The sequence below is a fragment of the Portunus trituberculatus genome, chromosome 14 (assembly GCF_017591435.1).
Source record: "Portunus trituberculatus isolate SZX2019 chromosome 14, ASM1759143v1, whole genome shotgun sequence".
Lineage (NCBI taxonomy): Eukaryota > Metazoa > Arthropoda > Malacostraca > Decapoda > Portunidae > Portunus > Portunus trituberculatus.
The window spans coordinates 14,133,079-14,156,683 of record NC_059268.1 but is presented as its reverse complement, the minus strand read 5'-3'; the positions used below and the strand labels follow the sequence as shown (position 1 = coordinate 14,156,683).

The 23,605-nt window shown below is 35.7% G+C and overlaps 2 protein-coding genes across 2 annotated transcripts in view; both read right to left on the bottom strand.

Moving 5' to 3' along the window:
- The window catches only part of LOC123503651 (condensin complex subunit 1-like), a 23,682-nt gene extending 9,838 nt beyond the window's left edge, over window positions 1-13,844 (bottom strand). Inside the window, exons 1-21 of the mRNA XM_045253594.1 lie at window positions 13,697-13,844; window positions 12,735-12,855; window positions 12,268-12,408; window positions 11,966-12,141; window positions 11,522-11,664; window positions 10,614-10,764; window positions 10,249-10,497; window positions 9,927-10,088; window positions 9,348-9,518; window positions 8,737-8,923; window positions 8,488-8,650; window positions 7,357-7,591; window positions 6,947-7,058; window positions 6,633-6,774; window positions 6,383-6,489; window positions 5,996-6,110; window positions 5,599-5,760; window positions 5,135-5,255; window positions 4,684-4,791; window positions 537-746; window positions 178-311 (exon numbers count right to left, since the gene is read on the bottom strand). Of these exons, the coding sequence (XP_045109529.1) occupies window positions 178-311; window positions 537-746; window positions 4,684-4,791; window positions 5,135-5,255; window positions 5,599-5,760; window positions 5,996-6,110; window positions 6,383-6,489; window positions 6,633-6,774; window positions 6,947-7,058; window positions 7,357-7,591; window positions 8,488-8,650; window positions 8,737-8,923; window positions 9,348-9,518; window positions 9,927-10,088; window positions 10,249-10,497; window positions 10,614-10,764; window positions 11,522-11,664; window positions 11,966-12,141; window positions 12,268-12,408; window positions 12,735-12,855 (3,110 nt within the window). The 5' untranslated portion in view covers window positions 13,697-13,844. The remainder of the gene's footprint in view (window positions 1-177; window positions 312-536; window positions 747-4,683; window positions 4,792-5,134; window positions 5,256-5,598; window positions 5,761-5,995; window positions 6,111-6,382; window positions 6,490-6,632; window positions 6,775-6,946; window positions 7,059-7,356; window positions 7,592-8,487; window positions 8,651-8,736; window positions 8,924-9,347; window positions 9,519-9,926; window positions 10,089-10,248; window positions 10,498-10,613; window positions 10,765-11,521; window positions 11,665-11,965; window positions 12,142-12,267; window positions 12,409-12,734; window positions 12,856-13,696) is intronic.
- Window positions 13,845-14,352: 508 nt separating this feature from the next.
- LOC123503733 (cyclin-dependent kinases regulatory subunit-like) lies at window positions 14,353-18,048 on the bottom strand. The gene is made up of 3 exons (XM_045253722.1): window positions 17,852-18,048; window positions 16,994-17,121; window positions 14,353-15,924 (listed from the first exon to the last, which is right to left on the bottom strand). Exons 1-3 carry the CDS (start codon window positions 17,908-17,910, stop codon window positions 15,851-15,853), a joined length of 261 nt encoding a protein of 86 aa, XP_045109657.1. The 5' UTR covers window positions 17,911-18,048; the 3' UTR covers window positions 14,353-15,850.
- Between the last annotated feature and the right edge of the window lie 5,557 nt (window positions 18,049-23,605).

Sequence of the window (23,605 nt, the reverse complement as noted above, 5' to 3'; positions counted from 1 at the left end):
CTTGTGTGCCTTGGCAAAGCTACCTCACATTTTCCTGGAAGTACTTGTATGTAAGCAGCTTTTCTTTACTTTTATCTTTGCCTTTTGCAATTTCCTCCATCTGTCAAGAAAATTAATTACATTACATATGAAAATCTAGAAGTTAAATATAAAAAGCAATAGTATTCCATGACTTACTTTATAGTCCCAAGAAGATTATCACTGTTGATAATCTCGGTTTCACACACATAGCGAATATATTCTGCCTCTGTGTCATCAGCTACAGCACCAACCAATCCCATTTCTTCATCTAGATCTGTTTCTTGTGACCCCTGAAAAAAAAAAAAAAAAAAAAAAAAAAAAAAATTAACAAATCTTACACACATTACATTGAATTTTCCTCAGTGAAGGCAAAGGGACAGGAACAGGAATGCTAGAGGAACTGACTGTTTGAATGGGTGTTTATGTTCAAATTAGAGAGCAAAATTTAATCTCAAACACTGTTCAAATTGAAGCATGTTTGAATCATGAAGTATGATTGTATACATATATATTACCTTGGAGACATCACTAGCATGTGATGATTTTTTGTTCTTTCTTGACTTCTTTCTTTTTTTTTCTACTTCCATTTCCTCTTTTAAATTGTTTCTTCTCTTCAGTTCTGAGAAGATATAAATGTCAAGATGGACCAGTTGGCACACAGCCACGTGACCAAGCACAACACAGAACCGAGTCAGCACCCCAGCAGGTATGCTGAAGATGTTATCCTGAAAGGTGAACAAACCACACTTCTTATTCGCTAAATGTATTAGTTAAACATATAAAATGTAAGTGAAGCAACTGAACATGTGGTGCCGATAAAAAAGAATAAATTACTTAACTTAACTTCAGCAAAAAAAGTAACCTTTCAGTGTATGCAATCTTTCATGAATGGATTAATCTACTCATACACAAAGCTGCAAAATAGTACATTGTAAGAAGAAGAAGAAGAAGAAGAAGAAGAAGAAGAAGAAGAAGAAGAAGAAGAAGAAGAAGAAGAAGAAGAAGAAGAAGAAGAAGAAGAAGAAGAAGAAGAAGAAGAAGAAGAAGAAGAAGAAGAAGAAGAAGAAGAAGAAGAAGAAGAAGAAGAAGAAGAAAGAATAAAAAAAAGAAAAAAAAAAGTAAGAAAGAAAGAAAGGTAGACAGAATTTTTCTTCACAGAAACCTAGAAACAAAGATGAAATTCAGTTTAGTCTGTGTGTGTGTGTATTTACCTAGTTGTATTTACCGAGCTGTATTTTACAGGAGGGGAGCCTATGCTTGTGTTGTCCCGTCTCTGTATCTCACAGTGTCTAATTTTCTCTTAAAGTCGTGTATAGACTTTGCACACACCACCTCTCTGTCCAGTCCATTCCATATATCTATCACTCTATGGGGGAAGCTGTGTGTGTGTGTGTGTGTGTGTGTGTGTGTGTGTGTGTGTGTGTGTGTGTGTGTGTGTGTGTGTGTGTGTGTGTGTGTGTGTGTGTGTGTGTGTGTGTAATTCACCACGGTCACTTGCTGGTCACCCAGCCAGTCTTCCCCATTACGGAGTGAGCTCAGAGCTCACAGACTGATCTTCGGGTAGGATTGAGACCACAACACACACTCCACACACCGGGAAAGCGAGGCCACAACCCCTCAAGTTACATCTCGTATCTATTTACTGATAGGTGAACAGGGGCTAAACATTAAGAGGCTTGCCCATTTGCCTCCCCGCTTTCCGGGACTCGAACCCGAACCCTCTCGATTGTGAGTCGAGCGTGCTAACCATTACACTATGCAGTGTGTGTATGCGTGTGTATTTACCTAGCTGTATATTACAAGGTTCAAACAGGGCCCATAGTGACCTATATCCATATCTACTTTTATTCAAAATTTCCTTTAATTTATGCACACTTTCTGTAGCTAGAATTTCTTCACTCAAGCCATTCAAGATGTCCACTGTCCTATGTGGAAAACTAAACTTTTTTAATGTTCCTCAGACACTGACTTTTCATGATCTCGGAGTGTCCTCTTGTTTGTCTATCTTCATCCTTCATCAGCAATACGAAGTCTTGTCTATCTATAATTTCCATACGGGTTACTAATCTATACACCTTTATTAGATCTCTCTCCTGTCTATCCTTCAAAGTTGGCCGTTCCACTTCTTTCAGTCTTTCTTCATAGGAAAATCCTTTATTTCTGGCATAAGCTTTGTAGTGGTCCTTTGTATTCTTTCTAGTTTACTGATGTCCTTCTGCTTGTATGGTGACCATTACCACTGCTGCATATTCAAGTTTAGGTCTTATCATTGTGGTTATGATCTTTCTCATCATACTCTTATCTATGTATATGAAAGCCCCCGTGATATTTGTTAGTGTCTTGTATGTTGAAGCAAATAAACCATTTATGTGTCTTTCTCGAGTCAGGGTGTCTTGTATAATCACTCCCAGATCTTTCTTTTCTCTCTCTTTCCTTATAACTCTGGAACTCCCTGCTTGCTTCTGTATTTCCATCTTCCTACAACTTCACTTCTTTTAACCCACACAGTGCCAGAAGGTTTTACCCAAAATTACACCCCAGTGCCAGCAATTTTTCGATTTTTTTTTTTTTTTATTTATTTATTTATTTTATTTATTTTTTTTACATAAATCACTTCATTTCAGTCTAAGAAACATGCCTGTAAAATTTTAAGACTTACCTATCAGCCGTTGTGGAGATATAGATGCTTTTGTATTTGAGGCGGTGCGCTGTTTTGTCGCTCCCGGATGGCATGCGGTAGCAAGTTTGCGGTTTTTTGTAAACCACAGTGTGGGTGTCACTTCAGTTTTGTGTGGTTTTGTGGCAAGTATGGAGTATGTTCAGTATAATTATATACTCCAACAAGTCTCAGTACACACGGAGAGAGGAAACAAATGTGTCAAAATCGGCAAAAAACACTGTTTTTTACAGATTCATTTTCTCTGGCCGAGGGAAGAGAAAACTAATCTACGTATATACACTGTACACTATATTTACACTGCTATTTACATGTTTATTCACCTTGTACACTAGTAGTTTTGGATTGTATGATATTCCTTGAAACAAGGTACCACACAAAGACCTACATCACACTCTTTGCACTCGTAACGGTGTCTTTTCGAACATGAGCACGTCTGACACTTGACGAGCAAACCTTACAGAGGTGCTGACGATATTTCATAGTGGCTATACTTTGTATTAGACTAGGGAAGTGGCGCTCAGTCAGGTGAGGTTCATGAGGACCTGGCATTGGTTTCTTGGTAGGTTGGGTGGTTTGACTGTACAATGGGCATTCACGACCTCCCGAATGACCTCAAGAATTAACTCATTCAGGACTTCCCTTTTGCCATGTACTTGCTGGTAGAGAGCGTGGGCATTATAAACTGCCAAGTCAAGAAGATGGAAGAACATCTTCTTGTACCACTTCATCATCTTTCTGGCACACTTGATGCTTGAAATCATTGCGTCGGACTGGTCAACCATACGCATGAACAGATTATAATCTGGAACAGCCTCAGGCTTCCATCGGTACTTTTTCATATCTTCCTTCCACTCGACACGCGTCTAGCCTGAGGGCAGGTATGGGAAGAGTTGGCGAATCTGTCACTGTTTATAGTTTGTTTCCAAATTGATTAGTTATCGAGTTATGAATTTTTAAGTTGCCGACGTTTTAACACGTCACTGGCACTACGGGATATACTACTTGACAACGTGTTAACACGTCGCTGGCACTGTGTGGGTTAAGAGGGAGATCTCAAGACATTTGTCCCTGAATTTTGGTTAACTCTCTTGACTGTAAGGGAAGTGGCAACCAAGCGGGCCTTTTTTTTTCCTCCCATTTTTTATTGCCCTTGACCAGTTGGCCATCCTGCAAAAAAAAAAAAAAAAAAAAAAAAAAAAAAATCTATTTTGTATTTCCATGTAAATCTTCTATTACTTTCACCCATTTCTGTAAGTGTATGTGTGTGTGTGTGTGTGTGTGTGTGTGTGTGTGTGTGTTCACCATGATCACCTACTGGTCACCCAGCTAGCCTTCTCCGTTCCGGAGTGAGCTCAGAGCTCATAGACCAATCTTCAGGTAGGATTGACTGAGACCACACCACACTCCACACACTGGGAAAGCTATCCCATACCCACTTGCTGCTAAGTGAACAGGAGCTACACATTAAGAGGCTTGCCCATTTGCCTCACTGCACTCAGGACTTAAACCAAAGCTTCTTGGTTGTGAGCCGTGTGCTAACCACTATACTACATGGTGTGTGTGTGTGTAATTCACTGTTTGATCTGCTGCAGTCTCTGACGAGACAGCCAGACGTTACCCTATGGAACGAGCTCAGAGCTCATTATTTCCGATCTTGGGATAGGTCTGAGACCAGGCACACACCACACACCAGGACAACAAGGTCACAACTCCTCGATTTACATCCCGTACCTACTCACTGCTAGGTGAACAGGGGCTACCCGTGAAAGGAGACACACCCAAATATCTACACCCGGCCAGGGAATCGAACCCCGGTCATCTGGCTTGTGAAGCCAGCGCTCTAACCACTGAGCTACCGGGCCGTGTGTGTGTGTGTGTGTGTGTGTGTGTGTGTGTGTGTGTGTGTGTGTGTGTGTGTGTGTGTGTGTGTGCGTGATCCATACTGCACCATACAAATTATTCTACTGAAGATAGGACCTTACTTCTGAAGCATTGTCTGGAGATGATCCTTTATCTTGGCAGGAATTTTCTAAGATCTGATACATGTTCTGTATAACTTCCTCACATATCAAGTCAGGGTGCTCAGCCAACTGAAAGTAAATACATCACATTATTTATGTATGCAAAATCTTTGGAGAGAGAGAGAGAGAGAGAGAGAGAGAGAGAGAGAGAGAGAGAGAGAGAGAGAGAGAGAGAGAGAGAGAGAGAGAGAGAGAGAGAGAGAGAGAGAGAGAGTGTGTGTGTGTGTGTGTGTGTGTGTGTGTGTGTGTGTGTGTGTGTGTGTGTGTGTGTGTGTGTGTGTGTGTGTGTGTGTGTGTGTGTGTGTGTGTGTGTGTGTGTGTTCAGTGTGTAGAATACTTTTATGTACTGGAAAAGTATTATAAATGAAATCACAGATAGCAATAGCCAGTTGTAACTATAAGCAAAACTCACCGCATATATAACTGACACAGCTTTCAAGGCCATAGGAGAATATTGACAATCCTTAAGATTTGTCAAACCTTGGACAAGAATATTGCTCAGCCTCACAAAGATCTCATGGTCACGATCCAGTCTATAGAAAAAAAAAAGGATGAATGTTGTTGGATAGATTTGATTTGACACTGCTTAACACTGAAAAAAAATATTTGTAAAGCATGGCCCTCTCATTTAGCCTTTGAACTTTACTGAATCTATGTCAACGGAGAAGGGAAGATTTCAGACTCAGACAAAAATAAATCTTCTATCTTGTTTGTAAACATACAGTTATTCTTGGTTGTATAGTTATCATACTCTATACAGGCATAAGACATACACTAACAATTTCAAAAGGTTAATCTGAATATAAAAAAAAAAAATTCACAAATATCATGTACACTATTCTAAAGAACTCTTAAGAACTAGCTTCGTAAATTTACCTATTTGGAGCTGTAGGTGCATCAGTCTTTGGCTTAACAACAGCTACTCTCAGCAATGCATGGCAGGTTTCTTTCACAAGAGCAAAGTCCTGCTCTCCTTGCTCACCCAGGCCAGAAGCAGTCAGAACATCAAAATTGCTCAAAATGATGCTTTGTTCAGCACTAAAAGGTAGAGAAAAAAATAAATTCAGATATGCACTAAGTTGCAAGGATGCTGACAATCCAAAATAGAATATCTTCAATATCTGTACAATCAAGACACATATACAGTACACTTACAAAAATGTAATATGTAATAAGCACACGCACACACGCACATACGCATGCACACAAATACACACACACACACACACACACACACACACACACACACACACACACACACTAACAATCTTACTTGGCACACATAGCGAGGATAATCAATGCCATATGTGCCTCCTCATCAGTGGTGTCTGGAAGAGTCTTGGTAAAGCGCTCCCACAACAGTGTTATGCACTGCTTAGTAATGTCTCCTGTTAAAAAGTCATAGAATTATGATAAATATATGTATACCTGCACACAAAAAGGATTTAAGAAGGCAGCATACATTATCTCCATTTGAAATGAAGAACCCTACAAGATACTTAAGAGGTGTAGACTACACAGGAAGATTGCTGGAAGTTATGAGATATGCAAGCCACCAGAAAAAATCATATACATGCAAGCATGTATGGAGTCTTAATCCACAAACCATTGATCTAATCTGATTTATTTAATTCTATCCTAACAATAAACCAATACTCACCAGAGGAGACAAATTGAGAGACAATTTCTTCAAGTGATGTGCGTTCTCCCATGGTTGCTCCAATAATAAGTGATGACAAATTTTCAACTATCTGGAGTGCTTGTGTTCTACAAAGTTAATATTATCATTTATCATTTTAGCATTTCATACTGTGAGAAGTCTATCAGCAGATAGTAATATAACAGCAAAAAGACTACAATCTTATTATATGCATGACAGATGTACAAACAAGATGTCTACATTCACAAACCTTTCATTATGATTATCATTGTTGATGTAAAGGCGCCGATATGCCTCAACCACAGCTGCCTTCACCTCTTGTTCCTTGCTCCACACTAGCATCAGCATTTTCCTAACACCAGTCATGGCATCAAGAACACCAAACTCAAATGCTGAATGGATGAAATATTAGTTAGGATGTGGATTCTAAAGTGAGCTTATTATATTTGATGTTTTGTTGATGACAAAATTCCACAGAATGTTATCTCTCCACAACACAATTCATTAAATATCTCTAAAGTTAGAAACAAAACAAAAGATTCTATAAAGCTTAAGATGAATTACCTGTTACAAAAAATGATATGGCTTCCATAACATCAGAAACATGTTTGCTGCCTAAAAGTTGACACATTATAGGCAGCCCTTGTTGAATAAGCCTAGCAAACTTCACAGAATCCTGAGGAAAACAAATTTTGTCATAATATCCACTATTCACTTTTACCTTCCAGTTTCTCTGCATTCAACCTGTTCCTAAAAAGGAAAACTCAAAGCTTTGGCATCACCTATTTTATATTACACAATACAGCTAAATTATTTAAAAACATCAATTATGTCCAATAAAAGTAATTTATTAAGATAGTTATTTCTTACTTTATATGGATCTACACATCCCTTTCAATTCATTGCTTTTCTCATAAAATGCTTAATTCCATTAGCAAATCCACATATTCTTTTCACTTAAAAATATGACTTGCCTTGAAATATACAACCAGCATTTTCTGTTTATTGATCTCCAACTTTAATTCTTCATTTTTTTTAGTAGTCTCATCAGTCATTTCATCTTTTGCTTCTTCTGATACAGCCTTCTCCATTTCCTTTGCTGACAAAAATATTCTTTCAAGAACCACAAGAAACTTAATATCCTTCTCTGTTAGGTCTTCTTCAGAAACAGCTTCAAATATTTTTGAAGAATGTTCCTCTTGATTGTAGCTGCAATATACAATAATCATGAATATTGAAACACAAATTATATAGGAGAAACTCATTGCAGTAATAAAGATCAACATGTCAAGAAGCAGTGCAAGTGGTAAAAGTAATCAAAAGCTTAACATTCTGCCTGTGTTGCAATCTGGTTACTTCCAAAACAAGAAAACAATAAGACAGAACTAAATATAAAGTAGTCTGTGAGTGTAAAATGAAGACATTCTTAAAAAATAAATAAATAGAAATACTATATTATTTGATACATGAAGAACTGGAATGGCTAAGAAAATTGAATATAAAGGTATTAGAATATGATATACATGGATAAGAACAGATGGACACTTCTGCTGTTACTTATGGGACTTTCAGGTTACAACAGGGATGTTGGGAGGAGCAACAGAGCCTAAAGAACAACATACAAAGTCTCTACCTGGACCCAAGACAAATATAGCATCATTCAGCAGCAACTCATACAAAATGTAAATAGTTTTTTTTTTTTTTAGCCTACAGTGCCTGTAGATATTGCTTGAAGAGTATGGGAAGTGCTGTTTAGCTTCCACCCATTAATGGTGCAGGCAATTTTATTTATAGTGGTACCCATATCAGGGCCCATATCACTACTCAAGCGCATCTTTAGTATAAGGCAATTACACCTTCACTTAGAACCTGGGTACCATGGTGACATGTAGGTAACTTTAAACCACTCGACAAATGACAAAGTTTCAAGACAGCACATGGTGGGATTCGAACCTATGCATGGACATCTGCCCAACCCCATGCTCACCACCTTATCCACTATGCCATCGCCTCCCTATGTAGGTATCATTGTCTATGCTACTACTGCATTATGACATCTAAACAGTATCATCTTAAGAGGTAAAGGAATAATGACAAAAACTTACCTTAGTACTTCAGCTCCACTGAATTTTTCAAATACATCCTGCAACAACTTGACTGCTCGGTACAGCTTGTTGGAGGACAAGGCTTCAGCCACCTCCTTTACAGCATTGCTGAGATCACTTTCTTCATCAATGCTGTCCTCTTCTTCATTACATTCCATGCTATCTGTTTGGGTAAAATGCATCAATATACAGATTATTTGAGAAATATATATGTATATAACCAGTGGAACAACTCTGCAACAGACTTACCTTCTAAAACTTCCTGAACTGTTTTGATAACATTAGGTAGAATGGCAACCCATGCTGCCCTTGATGAGGTGTTCTCATCAGCAATGGGCTCTTCTTTTCCCAAAGAATCAACATCAATATCTGGAGACAACTCTTGCAGTTTCTTCAACTCCAAAGCACATTGAGATTCAAGTTCTTCTAGGGGTAACTGGAAAATGTTATTTTCATTCCAAAGAATCATATTTCTCATAATTTAGACTTTATTCTTTGATTTTAATTAAATTCACAATTAAAGCCTGGCCACAGACTTGCAATCTAAGAATGCCATTCATTGAATTTTATTTCTAAATGGTATATTTTATGAAAGATCTTAACATTAGGCATTGTCATAACTATCCTTTATCTGTTTTACAGCAAATCTTATTATACTTAGCACCTGTACACATACACAGGTGCAGCAAAAGTATGCCTCAGTTAACTGCAATACTTCCAAAGGCATCAACATTGAGGAATCTGGAGCACTTCATCAGCTTATTTCAACAGTCAATCCCAGAATCCAATGATAAAAGATGAAAACACACTAACATAGCTGCTCACAAACTACAATAAAGTCAACGTTTCATAGTACACACCTTGGCAGCAAAAGGGTTGCTGTTCACAAAAGCTGTCAATAACTGTATAGCATTCTTCCGTACAACTGATGACTTATCCCACAGCCGCCCCAACACCATCTTTAGTACATCATGTTGTCGAGACAGCGGCACAGCCTTCTCTCGTATCAGGTCATTCCATATTTGGAGAACCTGTTCATAAAATATATTACTAAATTTAGGAATTCAATGCATGTCACTTCTATGGTACATTTAAACTTTTATTTTTATCTATTTTTTTTTTACAAATTTTCCCTATCTTTTGATACTATACTCCACACAATCCATGCTATAATGCGCAACTTCAACCATTATTACATTTGCATTTTCAACTATCCATGAGGCTTCAATGAAATGATTATAGTAAAAGACGGGGTACTATTGAAAAGTAAATAAATACATAAGCATTTAAATAACAATTAAAATTTTACAATCTGCATTATACTTTGAATGAGCACAGGTATTGTCAAAACTTTCAGAATTCTTAGCATCTGAAGCCCAAAGCATAAAGAATAATCTACTAATGATATAGATCATAAGAACAATGTTGTCAAGACTCACTTTACTTCGTATGAAAGCATGGATATCATGTATGTGGTCCTCAAGGTGTTCCAAGCACTGGTCCCTTAAATCCTTGCTCTTTGTGTCAAGATTGTCTCCTTTCAACAGATTCAGCACCACAGAACCCAATATTGACAGGACACAGTTCCGTAAAGAGTATACCTTGTAAGAGAACATGTATGTAGTATCTGCTTAAAAACTCAACATCTTAAACATCAATAAAATTGCTCATCTTGGAATTATTCTAAATTTTTTATGAATAAAAAATAGTGCCATAAGTAAATAAAATACTGCCTTAGTAAACTCTTAATTCTCAACTTACCTCTTCATCCAAGAAACTGATTAGAAGACTCAGTGAAGGCACAATCATTTGGGGACAATTACTTGATACTTCAATAAGAAACTGGGTAAAGCTGCGAAGCCCAGATGTGTCCTTTACCATGTCATCTCTTGAAACTCTGGAGATTTCTTTGATAATCTCAGGCAAAACATATTTGTCTCCAAATGTCTGGATAAGCAGAATGACTCCCTGAGCTGCAGGAGACACCATATGTTCATATGTTCGCAGCAGCTATGGAAGAAACAAATAATTCTCATTTTCTCTAAAAATCTAAAAACATATTTTTTGTGTTATCAATTACTCTGAACCAACCAATACTTCCTCCACATGAGTACAATACTACATACCTGTAGAATCTTCAGTGAACATGCCATTCCATGGTTAAACTTCTTGACAAGTGTGCCTATAATCTGGAACAGGGACGTACGTGTATCCTTGGTTCGTACCAAAGCCATGTTGGGAGACTCAAGCATCTTATAACAGCTATCACCAATTAAGCTGAAAGAACAAAAACCAAATATACTATAATCCTTAACACATACTGGGATACTTTGTTGACATCAGTCCTTGCCTGACTCCTAGTTACAAAAAACTAGTAACTAGTAGTCTCTAAAGTATACAAGAAAATTTATGATTCCAGAGCAGGACAAAGCAATATAAAAAGGATCTTATAATTTTCCTTTAGCATACCAATTTCTCTGATATATTCATGATAAGATTTTATAAAAGAAATTAAATTCAGTAATCTCAAACTGAAAGAACATTTTCATAAAAGTTCAAAAGAAATGTTCGAAGCAATAGATACATGACTCAGGCATGGTACTAGGAATTGTGGATCCCATCTAGAAAACTGAAGGAGGGGCCTCTACTCTACAAAATTCAAAATTTATAATGTTTATATTTTGTGTAGTATACTCACCTTAAACTAAGATAATAAATAAATGCTTGAGATACTAAAAATTTGAAAGACAATATAGCTAAGTCATTTTCTTTATTACAAAATAAGGCAATTATAGCTGATGCAGGGCCCAATATAAAGTAAGGGGCCCAATTTGATAAAAATTCATCAAATAGGCTTAAAACCACTACTGCACAACACACACACACACACACACACACACACACACACACACACACACACACACACACACACACACACACACACACACACACACACACACTGTACGTACATACATACATACACACATAAAAAAATGCTGTAATAATAATAAATCTCACTCCTCACACCACTCACATCACAAAGTCATCCTCCACAACTGGTGGTTCCCACAACCGCTGTAGAGGATACTGTATCAAAGTATAGAGATGGACCAACATATTATTCCGGTCCTCCTCCCAGTGACCCTGATCAGTATCCTTAGCATGCTTCTTTCTCCCCTACAAAAGACAATGTATGTTGTCAAATGCAAGGAATAAAATACAATTAAATATTCTTCACAATGAAAATACATAGAATGGGAAATTAACCCTGCAGATCTGGGTGAAATATTACTGAATCTGGCATATGTGCACAAGTGAATGATGAGAGGTAGAACAAAAGTACATCATAAAATAAAACACAGTGAAAGACTCGTACTAGTGTAAATTCAATTTTTTCATGAAAAAAAAATAAATAAATAAATAAACAAAAAAATAAAACAGCTATTAACGTAATTTTAACTGGAATATTTCAACTCACCCTGCAAGGTACAAGAATATCTGTAGTTGCATTGTTGTATTTATTTTCCATTGCATCACTGAGTTTGCAAGCTATAAATGTAGTCATCTTCACAATATTCAGCCATTTAGCCTTTGAAGAGGCAGTCAAATCCCCATCAATAATGCAACCCACTTCTGATACCAGTTTCCCCATTGCTGAAACAAGAACAAAATAAATACATTTGGAGTAGACAAATAAATAAACAAAACCCTTTGATATGAATAAATCTTCTATTATTGATTATCAAATCTAGACTTTCTTTACATTTCAAGAGTTTTTACCTTTCACCATAAGGTTCCATGACTGTTGTTGAACTTCTCTATCAACTGAAGAAAAGTTTACTAAGATACTATACAATGTGTCAAAACATTTCTGTTTGAGGATGAATTCATTTCCATCCTGCCGCAAACTTGCCTGGACATCTGTGAAAACATTATCATTATTATTATTATTATTAATATCATTATTTCTAAAAAGAAAACTTTCCTTTTAGTACAGCTTTTTACATTACATTACTTCACTGCTAAGTAAGAAGCATTACATTATACAGAGTACTGTACAAGCTACAACATAACACATGTACTTAAGTTATCAAGTTGAAAGTGGATTCAAACCAAATAAATTTTCACATCACTATACTGGAAATTTGTTAGTTTTCTTAGAATATCACTTCAATGATTCCAACCAATAAATAGCATAATTATATAAGCAGTATTTCATACAATTCCAATTACTGAACATAATTCACCTTTTATGTTGTTATTTATTTCCCAAGCTGTAAACACACTGGTGACTACATACTGCCTGCTAGAATTTGACTCTTCTAGCATCTGAAGACTCAGTGGTATCACAAATTTAAAGTCTGCCATCTGAAATCAAATATAATCATCAATGTCATTAAAACAAAAAGACAAGTGAGAGAGCCAAGAGTATCATCAACTTCTACTCCTTCAATGTTGGTCAACTTATAGCACTGAACCAGAACATTGATATCAGTAGTTAATTACTTTTTGCTCTAGATTGGTGATTCTTAATCTCGAGAGCATGCCCCATAGAAATTTTTAAGGGAGGTGTGAGCAATTGGGAAAAAGCAGAAATTCCTCTAATTGTTTGTCATTCTCTCAATGAGAGCAAGGTCATTTAATGAAAAATTTATGAAAAATGCAAAAGTATCACTTTTTCTTTAAAATCTGGGGGGAATTGTATTCATAGACTCAAAGGGGGCGTGGAGGGACATATAAATCCCTAGAGGGGGCGTGGTAATGAAAAGGTTTAAGAACCACTGCTCTAGGTGATTACCAAAATGAAGATGACAGATGAATGTTAATAGTTTTGATGGCTATTGCTGGGGGAACTTTCACTCACAATGTGCAGAAAGAACTGATACCTATGAGTTTAAGATAATGCTACAATATTCTACCCAGTAAGATTCATCAGGGAATGTGGTGTTCACCAGTATCACCCATAGCATCCCGCCAGTGGAAGCTTGGCAGATATATCTTCATAACTTTCACCAGCCTTTAACGGAAATTTCTGAATTTTTACTGGCATTTTTTTATGGCCACTGATAGCTAGAAGGAATCTGTGCCCGTCAGTGAGATAAAAACACCTGTGTGAAGAATTAATAGCCTTTGAAAGTCGTCACGAACTATTTTTGAATATGGACATACACTGCGAACGCTTCATACAGAACCTTCCACTCATCCTTACCTTGACCACTTGTCACGGTAACTAACACCCAACAGATAGCCACCATGAACAAGAAGAGGTGTAATAAAGTCTCAGAATCACAAATCCAGCACGGACACAACAAAACAGTAGCTTTCCCGCCAAGTTCAGTGACGTTCGAATAGTGACCTTCCCGCCACCCCACGAGCCTATTTTATTTATTTTTAGTAAATATATCTTTTTAACATCTGTAAGGATTGCCAATAAAATTTTAATGATCATAATAATAATGATAGTAGTAGTAGTAGTAGTAGTAATAGTAGTAATAATAATAATAATAATAATAATAATAATGATAATAATAATAATAATAACAATAATGATAATAATAATAATAATAATAATAATAATAATAATATTTCGTGCCCACTCCCTCAATAAAAAAAAATTAAGAGATACAAGTCAATATATCTACATTTCCAGATGGAAAAAAAAAAAAAAAAAAAATTCACCGATTTATCATGCTACTTCTAATTCCCACCACCTCTCTCACTTTTTTTTCTGTCATTCATGATTCACCACTATCTTTCTGAAACTATACAATGAGTCACTTACCCATTTTTACCATTTTTTTTTTTTTATATATTCTTACAATAAATCTTTCATACCTGGAAGATGCAGGATAAGCAGGTTGCTGGTGCAATGCATATCAGATATATTTTCCTTTTTCAAACAATGGGAGAACTTTTTATTTCTATAAAGATAGTGTTACTTGTAAAGGCAACAACATATTTGAGAGAAAATGGTAAGGTAAATGCTCAATATCAACTTTAGTCTAGATGAGGAATCAAGAAAATCTCACCTCCAGAGCAAGGTAAGGTCCCTCTCACACCACACCACCAGTGGATCAGTGGTGTCTTGTGAGAGGAGTCAAGTGATGTGAACAGACACTAGTCTTGGTCTGGCAATATAGACATAATTCCAACAATGATTAGCTGAAATACATGAAATATTTTGCATTACAAATGACAATGTTGGAGTTGCACATGACAACAGAATTTAACAAGCTTTCAATAAGTAACTGAGACCTTCACCTAAAATAATAGTAACTATCCATGTTCACATTTGGAAAGGAGAATATAACCTTATATACACTATGAATAGAGTATCTCCAGGTATTTCTGCAGTAAGAAATAGGCGATTACAGCATGAACACGAGAACAGACTGTGTAATAGATAATTTGCAATCTTCATGCAACCATGAAGTAGTTCCTATCACCTTAACAGTTAGAAATCCTTCTAACTTTAACACCATTTCTATGGAATATGATATGATACATTAATCTCTCCTCAACAATTCTTAAATGGAATATCAATCATAATGAAACTCAACTCGTACACACAACACATCTTTTATCTTATATGTATTCATAAAATGCACATCATTTTTTGTATCAAAGATAAATTACTCACAAATTTCTTCTACATTATAATGAGGGAAGCTATATGGATGACTCTATATATTTGATACAATAAACATAAAGATTTTTATTTCATTCATGGACAAATATAGGTTACATCAGAAGCAAAAATATTTATAATTTCTTATACAATCTTTACCATTCCTTTAAACTGCAACATTCATTGTCATTTAAGCTGCAAAACTTAGACCTTTCTTTAAGAAATGGTATTAAATTAGATTAAATTAAATGTACATTTGGAATACTTGATCAGGGATTCCCTTAGACACCAGACCTACACTCCTATAATCAAATTAGCTAATGACAAGAAATAATATGAGATCCTTTTGCAATTCAGCATTACAAAAAACAGGATGAACAACCAATGACCTGTCCTTGAAATTAAAATAACAGCATTATCAAAATGTCTGAATAACAGCCACTGGTATCCTATTTTCAACTTTTGATTAATATAATGATTGTATAGGAATAAAACATTTTAAATAAAAGATATCATGCACAAAATATTAACTCAGACTTAGTATTTCTTACAAAGCAACCATTTACTAAAATAAATAATATATATATTCTGTTGAAAAATACTAAAAGCACTGAGACTCCTATTCAATGAGATAGGAATGTAAATAATACAGAAGAAAACAGCAGAAAAAATGTGCTAATGAAAAGAAAAGAATGCAAAACTAAGAAAACAAAACATGCTTCTGAGAAAAAAATATTAAGTTGCACTTTGTGAAGCTGCATTTTGCTTCACATCTGTTTGAGGCCTTCTGAAGAGCAGGATGTGTGGTTCTGAGGAGATACAGAATATCATTAATACACACACACACACACACACACACACACACACACACACACACACGTTCAAGTCCCAGGAGCAGGTGAGGCAAATGGGCAAGCCTCTTAATGTGCAGCCCTTGTTCACCTATTAGCAAGTAGGTAAGATATGTAACTCAAGGGACTGTGGCCTCACTTTCCCAGTGTGTGGAGTATGTTGTGGTCTCAGTCCTACCCAAAGACTGGTCTATGAGCTCGCTCCATAATGGGGAAGGCTGGCTGGGTGAATTACACACACAAAGTCCCCATTACCTTCATCACTCATTATATAGAGATTCTGATACAAAGTTTTTCTTCTCCATCAATGCATTCTGGCACATTCTTTTACTTTCTTGTCATCCCATACAAGTTCATATGTTAGAATGGATATTATTGGCCAATTTCTCAATAGTAATTTTGAACCTGCTTTCACATTATTTTCATATAGAACTAACACATTTTTTCTTTTTAAATTGCTTTAACTTTGTTTTCCTGAAGCCTAAATGCAAAAAAAATTAAAATAAATATATATATGAATAAATAAATAACTGATAAGATATAACAAACTTATGAATATATAAATAATAAAACACAATTTTTAATAGTAGCATTCTGCTAAAATCTGAAACTAAAGAAAGTTTTAGCACTGCAATTTCTAATCATATAGCACAGTATGTTATGCTAAATAAGCAAAATATAAGAATATGAGGTATAATATTGTTAGAAATACAGAATCAAGGATAAAACTTCAAAGTAAAATAATTTACAAAATAAGTTTTTTTTATAAAATTACTCTTAAACATAAAAATAACAATTAAAGAACAAAACTGAAAGCATCCTAAACATCACTTGACAAAAACACCTGTGTACTGAACACAAGCACATTAATGAGACAAAGTAGATTGTACACAAGTCAAACAAAATCCTGTCTACTTTATTCATCCAGGTGAGCTGGCTAAGGCAAGTATTCATGAAATGAGGTATGAAAGGACATTAAGGAGGCATTGATGAAAGATTACAACATGGGACTACAATCTTTCCTCACCTGGACTGTGAACTAAGTAGTGGACCCAACCGGGGGATTGCTGAACTCCAAGGTTGCGCCATTCAGTTTCAGTCATGAGATGAGTTTTTGGAACTAATTTTGCCAAATCTGCTGGCAAAATAACATGCCTGAAAATTGAGACTTAAATCAAGTTAGGTTCTTAGGTTAGGTATAGTTACTTTAATTAAGCAAGAAAGTTCTCCAGTTTTCAAAACATGGAATCTCCTCCTTACTTTTAAAGGATGTCCAAATTTGGTTTCCTCATCTAAAGCCTTATTTTTCCATCAGGAACTTAAGTATGTTGGGAATTGAAAAGGAGAAAAGAAGATAGCAGGTATTGTGTTAAATTGCAATTTTACTAGTAAGCATGATGGGGAATATGGGGATAGTCCCACAATTAGCAAGGTTAATGACTTTGAAAGGTTAGGATGGCGCGCACCAGGGACTGAGGGGCAGACATTACCTATTGGGAGAATTATCCCACAACCTTTCTACCTAGACTTTTCAAGGCTTCCCAAATTTGGCACATTTTGTCTTCCCCACATGTAAAACTTAACTATCCTCCCTATACTTATTTATCATGGAAAAGGGCGGCAATTAAATACATTACCAACTACCAAAAAAAGAAAAGGTGAAACCTTTAGAATAATAACCAATTCTCAAGGAAATAACATACCGACTGCCAATCTATAAGTTAAAATTTATAGAGGAAAAGATTTTACTTATTGAAGAGAAAATGGGAATGATTTCTTAAAGCACCTCTCCTTATAGTCATCAATATCGACTCTGCCTGTGTAGTTGACATGAATCACAATATTCGACTTATTCTAAAATTTGCAATGATATGAAAGTCCTCACCTGTACTCATATTTGTCATCACAGTATTTCTCGGAATACTGAATTTGGTCCCCCTTCATCTTGGATACTGTTTCGTGAAAGCGTCTTTGGTCCTGAAAGTGGAAAGTACGATGATATTACTGGCGATAAAGTTAACACGCAAAAGTTCACGATTCTCGGCGTCAGGAGTAAACAACTTTTGGCGCGCTTTTTTCGCTTCTTCTTCTTCTTCTTTTGGTTTGTTTTGAAATTTACAACATTCTGTGTTGTACTTTTCTACATAAATTACATTTATTTGACTGCGTTATATGAAATCTGCGTCAAATCCAAGGAAGCTAGCTTGGTCAAATTCGCATCTTGAAAAAGAAAGTTATTGAAATTAGCTATTGGGTAGCCTTTTTTTTCTGTAGAGTTCACCAATGGAGTTTACCTACCTAGTCTACCAGATAGAAATGTTAAATTTTCTGGGTATATTGCACTATCTCCATCATGGAGGTATTAATGATGGTCTCCATTTAAAACTGAGACCAAAGTTTGATTTGGTACTATAATTAAGACTCCCATGTGACCCTTTGATACTGTAAATACATAATACTAATGGCAACAAAATGATCTTAAACAACATTTAGTCTACTTTAAAGTGTCCATAATGTTGGCACATTATTAATATCTAAAATACAAAGGCTCGTACTTGCTGACTGACATGACAACAATAATAACACGTGAGATCGTTTAGGACACAGCCTTTCACGATGCACCAATAACAAATTGTTTATTTCTCACTTATTGAATTTAACTTTTCACGTAGTACGCCGGGTTAAGAGGTAAGATTTAAGTTTAAGGAGAAGTCCTGTGTTATGGTAAATGGCAAAGAACAGCTTGAACATAGGTAACTAAACATACAGTAACATCAAATTATTTTTGCCCACACTGAAATTAATTTCCGTGTTAATTATTCAAGTGAACATTATAACGAGGCACACAACTATACTGACTAACGTTTTCGGCTCTTAACCCACAACAAATAAGGGGACCTGGTGGGAAAGCGGGGTTTTCGTATGGGATAAGTTAGAATATGATTAAATGTCACCTATGACCCCCCAAAAAAATAAGCGGGTTGTTGCTGTTGATGTTATGGCGAGAGCCATCTTTATCACAAGAAATCAGGAGTAAAATCTCCAGAAATTGCTAGTCAAACTTTTCAGAAATCGAGTCAAATCTCCACAAACTGGTGATCAAATCTCCATAAATCGGTAAATAGATATCCAGAAATCGGTAGTCAAATCTCCAGCAATCGCAAGTCAAATTTCCAGAAATCGGTAGTCAAAACTCCAGAAATTGGTAATAATTTTTTTTTATCTTCAGAAATCGTGTCAAACCAAAAAATTGGTTGGCAAATCTCCATGAATCGGTAACTGAATCTTCAAAAATCTTCATAAATCAGTGGTCCAATCTCCAGAAATCTTCAGAAATGGTAATCAAATCTCCAGAAGTCTAGTCACCCAGAAATCAATAGTCATATTTTCAGAAATCGGTAGTTATATCTCCAGAAATCATTGGTTAAATCTCCAGAAATTGGCACAAATTTTCAGAAATCGTTAGTTAAATCTCTAGAAATCTCCAAAAATCAGTGGTCAAATTTCCAAAAATATCTAGAAATCGGTAGTCTAAGCTCTGTAAATCTCCAGAAATTGGTAGTCAAGTCTCCAGAAATCAACAGCCAAATCTCCAGAAATCTTCAGAAATCAGTAGTCAAATCTCCAGAAATCTTTAGAAATTGGTAGTCAATCTCCAGAAACCTTTAGAATTTGGTAATCAAATCTCCAAATATCCATAGATCCACTAAATTAGGTAATGCTAGGTTAGGTTAGTATCCCAAAGGATAAAATGCTGATTGCTCCATTTTTTTTCGATAAAATCAAAGATGACACCCATCATAACAGCAGAAATAACTCACACATTTTTTATTGTAAGAGATGACATTTGACCATATTTTAGCTTTCCCAATCTAAAAATAAAAACCCTGCTTTCCAACCGGGTCCCCTAATTCGTTGAGGATTAAGAGTCAGTATAAAGAGTGGTGAGCCTTATCTTAATATTTACTGTTGTTTGGTTGCAAAATATTATGTCCTAGAGACCAAGTACAATAAGTGTTTTCTTGTCTATGACATCATTATATGTATTTTTGAAATAAGAATTTTGCGATTCAACAGAAGTGACAATGGGGAAAAACAAGCTCAACTCCAAAAATCCAGGGAAGTCAAAGAATCCAATTTACAAGAAAGTTGGTGTTGGAGCTCCTTTGAAGACTAAGAGTAAAGCTAAACAAGTCAAGACAAGTTTGAAACAGGTAAATATAAACCTAGGCACACAGTTCTAAACACTGCTAGTTGGTCTTACAGTGTTCACATTTTATTGTCATTATAATTACATCAAAAGGTAAGCTTATATGAATAGATTAGTCTTTTTTTCTGTAATGGAGTTTACCAGACAGACATGTGAAATTTTCTGGGTAGTGTGAAATCTGCCTGACTCAATAGCTTGTAACCCTAATTACCTAACACTTGGGGTCTAAATTATTTAATACTGGATAATATTGTAATTTTCAACAGTTCATAAAGTCAAAAAAATTATTACATGTATCATATGTAAATACAGAGATACAAGTTTTAATTCGTTCCATGACAGAGCTCGTATCTCATAATAATTTTCCCCATTAAAATGGATTAAAATGCCATTAATTAATTCCAGCCTCACTAAAAAAAAACAATTTTTATACGGGTGTTTAGGTAAGAAAAAGGTACATATTTATAAATAACAAATAATGCATAAAAACATAATAAAACATAATAAAAGAGAATATAAATAGACAAATGACTTTTCTAAAGTATATTTATCTCGGAGGGGTGCATTCCATGGGACGTTACTCCACCACATCTTGCCCCTCACCCACCCCGTCCATCACTTTGGATTTGATCAGTTGGAGTGTACAAATATAGCCACCCATAGAAGACTGCTCTAATAATAGCAGAACTCACTGATGACCCAGTAAATATTATTCATAGAATAAATTAAGTTTTAAGTAGGCAAAAAGAGAGAGAGAGAGAGAGAGAGAGAGAGAGAGAGAGAGAGAGAGAGAGAGAGATTGATTGTGTGAGTGTGAATAGAGGCTGCACTGCAGAGGTTTGTTTTACATTGTTCCTCCTCAGTGATATACATGTGATAAGCATCAGTGGAGGAGGTAGGAGGAGATGGGAGAAGTTTGTTTCACCTCTTCAGTTTTGTACACATGTATAATTTATCAATGCAAAAAAAAAAAAAAAATCAAAAGCAAAAGTTTATTTAGTGTTCTTACCTTGGAGACAGATGTTTTCGGCTAATAGTGGTGAATGGCAGAGGAAGAGGGAGGGAGGAAGGGATGCAGGTGCCATTTACACATTAACATTAAACACAAAGTAAAACTGCACTTTCTTTAAATATAAAAAAAAGTTAAATAGTGTGAAAATGATGAAAAGAACAATCACAATGCATGAGACTAGACCAATGTACCAAATAATGGCAGCACCATGACTATGTCTCAAAATTTCACTCGTATCTCAAAAAAAAAAAAAAAGGACCAAATCTTGGTTCATATCTTAAAAACTTCTATCTAAAGGTATTACTGTATAGTCTTTTCCTTTTAATGAAACTCAGTTGATCTATTTGAGTAAAATGTTATATTCATTTATTAAGCTCAGCTTTCTGAGTATACCTGGATTTTTATATCAATATGGATTTTCCTTATTAGTCATCAACAACACTCTCTTCTTGTAATGTCAAGATAAATTGAATTTTACTGTACAATACAAATTTTTTTTTTTTTTACTAGATTGTCTTAGTTTGTTCTTATAGAAAGATTGAGAATAAATACTTCAGATGCATTTTGAATATTCTGGAGTGGAAGGTAGTATGCCAATACTTATATTAAACAAAAACATTATAATGGATATAGAAAGGAAGAAATTTGCAAACAAGTTGCATTGACTACAGTTTGGTTAGCTTATATCAGATGACAAGGGCTTAATCATATGAACATGTCATGCAAGGTTATAGTAATAGAGGAATTTGATCCACTGATTCAAGGATAAAGTGATAGTTATTGATTTTTACTTTTCCCAGCTTAAAATCTCCAACAAGGAAGCTGTAGCATCTTTGGATAAGAAACTTGGAGAGTTCCACAGTGCTATTCAGAACAACAAGAAAAAAAAGAGTGAACACACTGTTACAGTACGAGATGAAAAGCCACCTGTTGATATGGAAGAAGCAGCAGAATGTTTATCAAAACTATGAAGTATATGGCTGTGTGTGCTATGCCTAAGGTTGCCCACAAGACTATCCCTTTCCATCATGGGGCAAAGGGGCAAGAGTGTGAATGATGTGCCTATGAATGTGTGGTGCTTTGTCTGGGCCACCCACATGTTGGGTTGCCAGCCTGGTATATAGATAGGTGATTGAATTTTAGAGTTGATTGTAATATAAGATAAATAGGAAATTATATTGTCAAGAAATTAGACATTCAAAATATAACTATAAGATCACTATGAAATGAAATCATTAATAGGGTCCAGTTTTGTATGATATATTCACCATATGATAACTATGAAGATTGTGGATTAAAATGTCAGAACAAATAAACATTATACAGTAATACTCCGCTTAACGAACGTTCATCTAATAAATTTCTGGTTTAACGTACTATATAAAGTTAAACCAAAAATCCGCATAACGTACAACCACATCCGTTTTGTGAATTTTCTGGGTTTGAATTTGCCGGATGAGGGACCGAACGTGGTAGCTTCGCTGTGATTGGCTGGCTTCCCGCCTCTGTCTCTAGCGCTCCTGCAGCTGGATCCAAGACTCTTTAACAACGTCAGAGCAACCTCTTGCAGCGAAATGGCATCCATGAACGCTTGGAGGGACGGTGACAAGGTTGCTTTCAGGTTGCTCTGAGGTTGCTGGGAACACCACCTCTGGAGGTGGTGTTACTGTCTTAATATGCATTTATGTTCACAAAACAACGTTTCTATTAGCTTTTTACAAACCTTGCCCCCAAGAAAGGATTGTTTTGTAATGCATAAAGTGAAATCTTACATGGAATACCAAATAGTTAATTATTAATGAAATACCGCAGTATTTCATTAATAATTCACTGTCACTCAGTGCCACGGAATCAAGGTTATCCTCATGGCATGAGCGTATATGAATACTAAGATATGATATCTATTATAGCAGGCAGTAGAGAAGTGGAAACAAATACGTATCATGGGGAAAGACAACACGCAGGCTAAAAGGGTCACAAGAAGAAAAAGTGGCCGAGTCGCCGCGAGTCTCCCGCTTCGTCTGTGGTTCATCTCTTCTCTGCTTTATTTTTTTTGGTATTCCATGTAAGATTTCACTTTATGCATTACAAAACAATCCCTTCTTAGGGGCAAGGTTTGTAAAAAGCTAATAGAAATGTTGTTTTGTGAACATAAATGCGAGAATATGAGAGAATTTGTACATAGCTCCTCTAACTTCCAATGAATCATATGACATCATAAAAGTAGTGGTACACCGGTGGCCCAATATGCTGCCAAACGTATATATGATATTTTTTTTTTTTTTTTTTAACCCATGTGGTATGTTGGGGACCAGCCCAGAATGCATACCTCCCTATTTCCATTATTTCCTATGGGAAAATTACGTCTGCTTAACGAATTTTCGTTCTACAAACAGCTTTGACATCCCCTATCCTGT